This window comes from Tigriopus californicus, chromosome 12 (assembly GCF_007210705.1).
Source record: "Tigriopus californicus strain San Diego chromosome 12, Tcal_SD_v2.1, whole genome shotgun sequence".
In the NCBI taxonomy this organism is placed as follows: Eukaryota; Metazoa; Arthropoda; class Copepoda; order Harpacticoida; family Harpacticidae; genus Tigriopus; species Tigriopus californicus.
The window spans coordinates 504,134-515,602 of NC_081451.1; the positions used below are offsets into that span (position 1 = coordinate 504,134).

At 38.7% G+C, this 11,469-nt stretch overlaps 1 protein-coding gene across 2 annotated transcripts in view; it reads left to right on the plus strand.

The window, feature by feature from the left end:
• The first annotated feature begins 3,617 nt into the window (after window positions 1–3,617).
• Window positions 3,618–11,469, plus strand: part of LOC131891375 (uncharacterized) — a 36,263-nt gene continuing 28,411 nt past the window's right edge. The window contains exon 1 of one of the 2 annotated variants that reach the window (XM_059240914.1): window positions 3,618–4,065. In XM_059240914.1, the coding sequence (XP_059096897.1) occupies window positions 3,908–4,065 (158 nt within the window). In that variant the 5' untranslated portion in view covers window positions 3,618–3,907. The remainder of the gene's footprint in view (window positions 4,066–11,469) is intronic. The other variant, XM_059240913.1, reaches the window with a different exon arrangement.

Genomic DNA, 11,469 nt, shown 5'->3' on the forward strand with positions numbered 1-11,469 from the left:
TTGATATTTTGTGAAATTTTCAGTGACCACTCAAACTAATAAATGTTACTGGATGCTTTTAAAATATTTTTTTTTTTAATCTGCTGCTTTTTTGAGGGTTTTAGATATGGTTTGCAAGGTTTGAAGTGAATTTGAAATTATGCAAGAAATGGAAAAATAATGTCTCATTTTTGCGATAGTGAAAATCGATATTAAATCTTTGGAAATTGAATTAACATATAACAGGGACATTTTGGGGCCAAAAACGATGAAATTTGGACCACTAAATCCGATGCATCTAAGTAGCGGTGAAATAGATGATGGTATCATAATCCACATTCAAGAGCTAACTAAATTGTCTCCTAATTTTCATGGAGTGGGTTTTTGAAAATTGTAGTTTTTATAATGTTTTTAGGAATGTAAGTTTTTAATGTGGACTAGAATTCCAAAAGCGTATAAAGTTGATTTCACCGACACAAGTTCTTCATCGCTGAAGAAAATATTATTACCTATCTTCTCCATGCTTGGCATTCCCATTGTCCTTCGCACCGATAACGGTCCACAATTTACCTCAAGCGTGTTTACTCAATTCTTGGTTTCAGCAGGTTGGTAGGAAATTTCTGGGGCGTTGCTAAAGATCTCTTGTGGGACAAGAGCAAAACTCAAAGAGGCATCAACGGAACTTCGGTTTGGGATCCCGGTAGGGATTCGCCCACATCCATTTGAACCCCTTCAACCAGATTTAGATTAACTTCCTGCGCTGGGATTGATTTTTGATTGACCCTGGACCAGATTTGTTTTTTTTTAAATCAAAACTACGACATTTCTCCAGGAATTTTTTGAAGACGGCAAGATTTGTTTACGAATGGTGTGTCAACACGAGAAAAATTTACACCCAACAGAAGTTTGCCTAACAATTTGGAAATAATTCTTATTTGACAAATAATTCATCTCTGAGCCGTTTACGCGTCAAACCACCCGATCAAAACAGTCAATGGGACAAAATTTTTGATTTCAATCAAAAGATGAACAGATGAACTTGCAAGTGATCATACGATTTTCCAACGGGGGTTTGACTCTATTCCAAATTTCTGTTATGCACAGTAAACAGAAGATGATTAGAATAATGAATATTGAGAAACTGAGGAATAGAATTTCAAAAAAAAAAAAGATACCGATTGGAACTATCATGACCCATCACTTTACACCCTGTTTTCACTTTTCAACAAAGTCCTCTATTTTGCCACTCTCCCACTGAGTGTTTGTCCTTTGGATTGAAGTGATTATTTCTTCTTCCTTTGGAATATTACCATAAGCCACCGATGACCATGACGCATCAGTGAGAAGCTCGGTCTTGATATTTGGGTTGAATGGGGTGCCACGATCGCTGATGAGCAAAGGATATCCTTGGCTCGGAGAAACTCAATATCGTGCGCATCAAGCACACAAAAAGCGTTCTTTTTCTTAAGGATTTCTCGCATTGCAACCGTGGAGTGTGCCAAATCGGGTAAGAATGAGCCAAGCTGATTTGCTAAGCCAAGAAATGCCCTTAATTCTGATACATTCGTAGGTGTTGGAAATTTTAAAATGCAACCTTGGAAGGATCTGGCCGGACACCTTCAGGACTTACAATGAAGGCCGCAAATTTCATTGATTGTAACTTGGTGCCAGAGAAAGCATAATGCCAGCTTTTCGACACCTTTCAAGGACGATACGTAAACGTCGGAAAGCTTCGTCGCGGGAAGGTGCTTGGACAAGCATGTCGTCCACAATTTTCATTAGCCATCCCAAACCGGCGACGGCTGCATTGTCCGAATATTGAATTCGTCCGAACTCGAATTTAATCCCATCGGGGCTACAGTGTATTGCATTTACCGCTTCGCGCAATAAAAACGCGGTAAGCAGCGAACTCTCATGATCCAAAGGCACCTGAAAATAGCCATGCACAGCGTCCAGTTTTGCAAAACCACTTCGAATCTGGTCGTACTTGCCTCATGAGGTTCGGTGCTGATGAAAATGGGTGGATTGGTCGTTTCACGGCTTTGTTCAGCTGCCTATAATCCGTCACTAATCGAACTTTTTGCCCCCAGGTTTCTCGACGAAGTGGGCGGGGGATGTCCACTGTTGGCTCTGTGCATGGGACGATTCACTTTTGCTGAAACGAGTTCTTTGATTAATGAATCAGCATCGCTCCAAATGAATTGGGACTTGGCGTGCAGTAGTCACCCTGGCACGGCTTGACATCCAAGGACTCGTCCAACCGGATTTTCATCTCAGGACCCCTGATTGTACCTGAGGCCTCGCCCAGAGAATCCACCAAGACATCTGAGAAATCAGCCTTGACATTTCCAACCGTATCAGAAGGATCAGACTGATTCCCTTTCACTCCCCGAATTACGTCAGAAGTTGAAGCTGGGTTGGAAAATTCTCGGGAAGGATTCCCAAGGCAATGAGATCATGCAGCTGGACAACATAGGACCAACCAAATCCGGGACACAATGGCAGATACCGGAACCCAAGGGCCGCCTGATACTGAGACGCCGATAGTCACAGATCCACTATTTCGAATTGCAGATCCGTTGGCAGCTTTGCAACACGGTGGAACTTGGTATAAGAATCACACCTTTGGGCAACATCGTCCACGGGAGTACAGTGCGAGTTGCTCCCGTGTCGGGTACGGGCAACAAGAGATTGGATGTTATTCGTGCCAAGCTTGCATTGAAGAATCAGAGATGGAGTCGATCGAGGTGATTTGACGTCAACCACTGCGGAATGACATCCAACGAAGGACTCCTGTCCCCCGATCGCGATGGTTTGGAGTCGTAGGACGACGGGTATGATTCCTACCTCGACTCTCATCTGGGAACTATTGCGAGAGGTTTACTGGCAAAAGACGAGTCCCGATTCCCGGATTCCATCATGTTGAATTGAATCGGCCTCTAGCACGTGATCCAAGCGTTCCCTAGAACTCGTGCGGCGACGCAAAAGGCGAGATAGATGCCAGGCTCATCTTCTCTTTTAGAACCTGAGGAATTACATGCTCATGAAATTTTTGATGTATCAAGATGCTAACGCAATGATAAAATGCCGACATTATTTAATCATGATCAAAGTGTTCCTGAAATAAATCTATCTATCTATCTAACACATACCTGACTCCCAAAAAACAAATTTCCTACATACAAGGAATGTGATCTTCAACGAATAATATTAGTTCCGTGTTTGTAGAACTGAAACTAACCTAATAAACCAATGAAGATTTATGACAAACAAAATTCATTCTAAATACAATCAAACGATGGATTTAGGCTTTATGATTACAGCTCACAAATTCGAATTCATGAGGTCACCAAATAGTTCATGGTCGACGCTACAAAATATCGAATTTAATGTCATCTATCATTGCCTAGTACACATTGAATCATTGAATGGTTTTGGTAACACTATTCTCCATTTGTTCAAAGCCGTTTGTCCACGATGAAAATCATGCAAATCTTGTTATAGTATCATCTAGTATTTACTCATTTTCCCTGATGCTAATAAGCAAAGTTTGATTTTTCAATAGATTCGTATGAAATTCATTAGAAACAGCTCTAACCTATCATTATTGATGAATTTGAACAGCCAATAAATAAAAAAAAACTAAGAAATAGCAAATAAACCCCGCCTCGGTTCAAAAATCTTATTTGCTAGATTTCTGCAGTCCTACTTATAACTGTTTGATCGGGAAGATAAGCCTTAAACAAGCGCAACAAGAAATCGTTCAACTCATCCAAAGGGCGGCGTTGAAAAATCTTGCCACAATCATTCGATAAGCACTAAATCGTTGCTATTGATTCGAGACAAGCAACCTCTGGTTCAAATGCCTCAGCTCAGTTGAAGAAGTGTAAACGTTGAATGACAGTGTTTTTTTTTTTGATTACGCAGAATGAAGTTATCTTACGTACTAACTGTCCTTGGGCTTCCTTGGGTCCAAGGTGGTCTGACCTTCAACGATGCCTCCAAGTCCGTTTTCGGGCCCATTGGTGGACAAGTTTTTGCGACGATTTCAACCTCGGAAGCTCCAGACTACTGTAGCATGAAAAGGTAAAGGCATGTATGTTTCTTAAAACGTCGATTGAAACAAAACGGGGTTGAATGGTTGTGTCACAGTCACCGTGCATCCAAAAGAGAAAATGTCTTGAATCAAATAACCGGACAAACAATCCAAGGATTCGTTACAATCGTCGAAGTTAGTGCCCTATCAGAGAATGGGTACGGTCATGAGAAGCGCCATCTAATGCATAAATGAAGAAACAGCTCGGAGTGTCTCAAATGGACTGGAAATGGGACAGTACATAAAATTTACGGATTCGTGAATAACTTCCTTCACGAAGACCTAAAGTTCAAGCAAAAATGGCTCCGTAAGGTCAAGAATGAAGTCGTGTTTTATTTGCAAAAAATATATGCTTCGTAAAAGTAAACATTTAAAATAGAAAATTGGCTTATAACCACAGAGTAAAGGTTGTGATTGCACTCGCGGGCAACAGCAATACACATTTGATACTTCCTTATTCTAATTATCACCTAACAGCCCCAATCTCTTGACACAATGGTATGAACATTGAAATTACCATCATAATGTGCATAATTAGATGGGAAAAAAGGATTGTCTTTGATTTTTTAATGGTCCCCCTTCAAACATGATCTGAACATTGCATTTGTTTCTTTCCTTATTTTTTTTTAGATATCATGCAAAGAGTCTCATCGATTTTAAGAGTAAGCCTTAAGACTTTGACAAGTATGAGGTATAAATTTGAGCAAATGACTAAACTAAGTCACTAGTATATTTTTTTCAATTTGTTCAAACACAATTGTGACAAAGAAGTTTCTCATATGGCAATGATGATGTGCAAATGCACATTCATAAACTTCTTTTTTTGTGATTGTAGGCCAATTCAGTGAAAAAGTTTTCCATTTCAATCGTGGAGTTTACCATATTAAACATATTTCTTTCATTGTAAATGAAGCAGGATGTCGTTTTTATTCCTATGTTCAGGGAGCTCTAAAACCCAGCCAGTTGACAAGAAACAATAATCCCGTCAAAGAATGGTTCAACGGGTAGGTTTCCGTTTTTTTGCAATAATTTAGTATTTAGTGTTAGCAAAGAGCCGCAATTTGAACATTCATCAATAGATAACTGAACAGATCATGTCTGTAAAAAAGCATGCTGCGCTTATGTAGAAGGATAAAAAAAGAAGCTAAAGCAAGTTTTTATCTTCCAATGATTAACTCTCCTATTTGCTGACCCAATTAAAAAGATTAGTCAACGTCTATAAAATTGAACAGGAATTTAGAAGAATATCTTAATCTTGAGAAATGTATTTATTTGTACCTAGCAAATTAGAAATTTCATATTCAATTAACAGTTTCAATGATTTACTTTTTTTTATATTTCACTGGTCACTTGACGTTTCTCAAAGTAGACAAAAATTTAAATACTGGATCAAAATGTCATCCATACATTTCGATAATCTTTTTCATTGATATTACATGTGGTTGAGTCCAACTTCAAAATATCAAAATATTCCCAGTCGATTCATTTTTTTTTGTTTTATTTTTCGATTGATCCAAAAATACCAAAAACTGACCTTAAAAGCCAGTTAACAAAAATGGAAGTTGTAAATTCAAATGGCCGTCGCCCTCTTGAACGACGTTCATTCAAATTCGGGTTACTAATTCAATACGACAAGCACTTACAACTCGTTCATCTTATCATGCCCTCTCGCTAGGGTCAGTTCCATATCGAATCCTTTCAAGACTCATAGGTGTGGCCGGCAAAAATTTGCACATAAATATGGTCTTCATAGACAGCAAACTTGCATAAAATATCAACCGAGTTTGCACAAAAAATTGCAAATATACTTTCCAAAACATAGGCACCAACATGTTACGGGGGAGGGGGGGTGTAAGGGCTGTTTTTGCCCTCACTATCAAGCAATACGCAGGGCGTTGGTTGTTCCTCATGAAAAGGAACAAATTACAAATACAATTCCTTTGGCCAATAAGAGTTATTCGTTACACAACCGTTAAAAGTCAAAAAATGCAATGGCGTTACTTGTTACAGTTACTCTTACAAAAGTTTTCGATGACCAATATTTACGGTGTTTGCCTCATTAAGACCAAACTTTACGAAATGATGATTATATTTTTGATTCAAAATGTCCTAAAATTTAAAGCTCTCCTGCCAACATGTTAGGCTAATGGGCTTTTACTTTATTGATTTGCTTAGCACCGCATTACGTTCGTTCTTGACTTTGCTTGCTTGGCTAAGCCAACAAAAATGCATAATAGGAAAATCTTAAGGGGATGACAGGCCTCATTCATTCATTTTTTTGACATTTGGAACTAGGGAGGCGAAAGCAGCTAAAAAAGGTCAAAATAGATAGATTCAGAGCACGGATTTCGAATTCGGACATAGTTAGGGGATCACGATTTAGGTTACGTTGCAAAATCAGTTTTGCTTTTTTTTCAGAAAAACAAACGTGAGAAAATGTATTCGTTGACTTCGGTTTTGTTTTTTCACTGTTAGTTGAAACTGTTCAAAAATGTTTCAAAAATGAAAGCCTTTGGCAGTTTTTGATAACAATGTTTTGTATTTTCCAAATCTATAACGTCTTTTCAAATACTTCACAAGTATTAGAGTTAAATGTATTACCTTCTACTGGAGCACTTATTTCGACATTTCACATCTGAAACTTAAATCTTTGCCTTGTCTCAACTAATGATTGTGGAATATTTACAACCATGCAACATAAGGTCACCATGGAAGAAAATGTTAGAATTGTTTTTGGGTTTGGTTTTTCATTGGCTTTTCCAACTGCTACAGGGAATGTAATCCCCAATACTTTTAAAATGAAAGGCTACAATTCGTCTATTTATTACCTTTCAATCTTTACATGACATTTGGTGTCCCAATGAATTTGAGTTGACAGACCGAGCCAGTCCTTGAAAGTAGGTTTGGTCTGGAATACTATCTAAAAATTTGTCCAAGTCTGACTTGAAAGATGAATCGGATCAACAAGGCCTGCGTATTCCCCACGAATATTAGTGGGAAGCAAATCAAACAATGAAGGAGCCGGAGAAAGAAAAGATGTGGACTTCATTGTTCAAACTAGCCTGGATTCTCGAGGACTTCAAGGTGAAGGCTTGAAAGTCCTTTTGAGCTTCAAAAAACTTCCCTGTTGGAACCTTGTGCCTGGAGTCATGAATGGAGATGGAGAGTGTTGAGAAATTTGATGCAACACAATCAAGCCAAACGAAGATCCACTTTGTGATAAGACTTTTAGTTCAACGGTGTTTGAATGAAAAACTATAAAGAATGAAGCACTGCAAATGTAACGAAATTTGAAACAACATTAACTTTTTTTTACAAGTAAGCACAATTTTCAACGCTGAGCGTTTTTCTTTAGGGAGAAATGAATCCATAAAAAAATGGAAATTTCTGTTAGAATTTCCTAAGAGCTCAAAGTTTCCTCAGTTGCCAAGACAGAAGCCAAAAATGTAGTGCCACTCCTGAGCGTTAACAATGGAGTGAGTAATGAGTATTTTTTGGAAAATCTAAAATGGTAAGGGAGTGCAGTTCCTTTCTCGAAAAAACGGAACAAATTACTGTAGTTTCTTTTCTCCTGCCATGGCAATAAGTACATAGATGAAAAGGAAAATTATGTGATAGTTTTATCCAACACTGACATTTGAACCTACTATCCCTGGGGAGCAGATTCTTGCCTTGTCCAAGTCTCCTTAGATATGGCCAACCTGGAGCATTCAATCTGGATTCCGGATCAGTTTTATTTAAGAAACAACTACCACGTGAAGGAGAACCAGTTGAAACTTTTTTTTTTTGCCTTTTTTTCCATGGAATCCTTCACGATATGGGGACAACACCCTTTGATTGAGTTTAAACTCGAATTATGTATGGTGGCAAGTGCATCGGAACGCAATAAATATAATGGGTGATGGGTCTTTTCTCTCCTTGATGTCCTCAGCCATTTTCCATTGCGTTCTTTGCATACTGATGATCTCCGCATGAACTCTTTCTCTTTATTATCTCTCTCTCTCAGTTGGATTCTTACTCTTGAATGGAAAAGATCCATAAAATGTGCCCTCCGTATATCTATATCAGTGAGATGTACGGTGTTTTTTGCTATAACATCCACAGTGGCTCATGCTTGATCATACAGAGCCCAACACTGCTGGGGGGAAAGCACATCGATTATAGGGATAATGAGTTGACGATGTTCACATCCGGTATTCTTCTAACATGATTGCGTTGTCCTTGGACCTGTTCAAAGCCTAATAAATGTGCAATTGCTGTGAAGGTGGCTAATTCCCAGACTTTGAAAACGCACTCCGGTGACAAAGAAACGAACAACTTCTTGTGTTTGGTGAATGTAGCTCGATATCGTTGGAGAAAGATAAGCTGTTTCGTATCATTGTTTTCTCCATTCAAGTGGGAGGAGACGTGGTGCAGTGATTAGCGCAGTTTCCGAACATGAGAGAGGTCCCCGGTTCGACTCTCCTCCCCGACCTTTCTCAAGGAAACTTTTAGACGCTAACCACGCCCACAGACGGAGAACCAATCTGACACGGACTACGACATTTCCTATCGGAACTTTACACGGATGATGTGAGATGTGATGGCTAGCTTCGCTGGCCGGGCGAGGTTACCCCTCCGACCCTAGCACCCCCAATACAAAAAAAAAAGAAAATACGAGCTAAACTGATAAATGTTAATTGGCATAATCTCTTCGATGAATGCATGGCCGAAGATGAATGACGCAGGATTGTAAAGTTGTTTAAATAAACTATCAGGAGACTCATAAGTCTGCTCAATAGTTTACCAATCATGATTGATAATCACACAACTGAGCCTTGCAACAGTCGACGAAACGCATTTATCTTCTTTGGTTTGGGTTATCGCGGTCTTTGCTGACCGCTATAAGGAGTCCAAGTACTATTCAAATGAAAGATTATGATTCGTATAAATTTTGTTACATAAGCTCTATACACCATTTGCTACACCAACAATTTCTAATACTTCTTCCCTCCAACACCTGATGGTCCTATGAGGTCAAGTCGCTCAAAGACGGCTGGCATGGTCTCTGTTCCGCGTCAGGGTTCCAACACTTTTCCCGTCCATGCTGCCAACGTTCGGAACTCCTCAACAGTCCTTCAGGTTGTCCAAACAAAGCGTGCTGCGATCTCCGTAGACAGAGCTCTTTCCAAATCTTCACCCATTTAGTCTAACCAATGAATTACCTTTATTACTTATTTTGCATGTACCTTCCTTGCTCAAACGCTACAACTAGCACGAAAGTTTACTAAAGTGTTAATCCCCTGGACAAACTTAATAGATCCGATTACACACTCAACGGATATTAGAGGGAAGTAAATTGAATAATGAAGAAGCCCGAGAAAGAAGAGAGGTGGACTTCATTGTTCGAACTAGCCTGGATTCTCGAAGGCTTGAGGGTGCGCTCAAAATAAAAACACAGGTTAAGCCTCTACGGTCACTACAGTTAACCCTAAAATCTGTTGGTTATTTCACGGACTTCTAGAGATGTGGACTGCGAACGGAAGCAGCTCTCGAAGTTTGAGATGTAGAACTTGTTTCAAGACAGCCAATACACTTTTTGCATGCTTGGGTAAATATCAAACTGAACTGGATTGGACTGATAGGCTAATTAGCTGAACTGTTTCTTCTGTCTCAGCAATCACAAATGAGTTATGAGACAAAAAAGAGCACTTTACAAAACAGACCAACTTATAGGAGACGTTCGCTTTAGTGTTTTCATCAGGAGAGAAGCAAGAATCGTGGGTGGGTGCCATTTTAGACAACTTGAATTTGAAAAGTGGTTAAAAAAGTGACTCACGTTTATGTAGAATCCCCCCCAAACCGGATGCTTAGGTTTTGTATCAAATCACTTATCATGATATTTTTTTGAAGAAACCTGTCCCCCTGATTGATCAACAGTTTTGCATTTGCATTTTGAGAGGAAAGCAAGAGAATTGACGAAAATCGGTTTAGATCGCCGCCTTGACGTTTCTCATTTCAAAAGCTTCGTTTGAATCCTTTGAAGAGCAAAATTTCCGCATCCCACATTTCTTCTCGACGTCAAAATGCAATATTTTTCCCCGGCCTAATGATCAATTATGCTAGATAAATTGCCACATCACAATTTTTTGAGGAAGGTCTTACCAGAACAAAGGTTGCTACGAGAGCAGAATGGCAAATACTTTGGCAAATAAGATAGAGAGAATTACCAAAAAATGGCAGGCAATTTGGCAAATAAAACCAACATAAGTGCCAAAGGAAGTAAGAGCAGGTGCCATAATTATATGCAAGCAAAGAAAATGTCTAAGGCTTTTGTTGGTCTTTTAAAGTTTCCATTGATCAGTATGAACATTCCCAATTCACTTCGCTGGCTTAATCTCTGCTTTTAATATCTTACACTATAACTGCTTCATGGCAAGGAAAAAATACAATAAGAGCAACACATCCAGATACTGAAGAAAGTTGGAAGGACCACATAAATTTTTGGGCGGCATCTTTTTTACATTTTTTGCAAACTCCTTCATACCCTTAGGTGAAATAACCCTTGAAGTAGATGTTTGTAGACCTGAAACTCATAGAAAAGGGATGCATTTAAGTAAGTAACATTTATTTGATCGATTTCTTCCCAAAAAAATATCTGAACTAAAAAAAATCCCATTTTATGGCCTAAAATCTAATTTGCTGGTTTCTTTGCACATCTACCTGGTTATCATTTTTTGCAGCAAAGCATGAACCAGTAGAATATATATGGACGGATATGATGAGATCAAGAATTAACATTTCGTTATGTGTGAAGAAGATCCTGAACACTTCTTCAAATGCTACGAATTTATATTTCAAATTGGTTAATGGTTTAAGCACCTTGTCCTCTCTAAAAGCAATTCATAACAAGTTGCAGATTGATTGAGTCAGACCTCTTCCAGAGTCGTCATTTCATCACGGCGATTTTTGAAATTTAAAGACTTGCAGCATGTTTTTGAGTCAGGGGCTCTTTTGTTCCCTCACTGTTGTCGATGCATAAAAACGACGAATAAAAAAAAAATGAATATAGTACTAAAGAGTGCAGTCCAAAACTTACAACTGCATTTTGTCACTTTTGCGACATTTTCTTGTTCTTTGCAACAAATTGTTGCTAATGATTTACGTTTTTACAGGACAATGATTTACGATTTTACAGGGCAAGGCCAAAGTATTAACTTAAAGGGGAATTTCTTGTTTGCTCAAAAAGTTCAAAATCATTTTAAATCTCACTACGTCATAAGCAGTTTCTATTCAAAGCTGATCTGGAAAGGGAGCGCACTTTAAACTTTGGCCGCTTGACATAGTTTAGCAAAGATCTTACATCTGCTGCAATCATTCAGCAGAGAATATGAGTATTTATAAAAAAGTTTGCA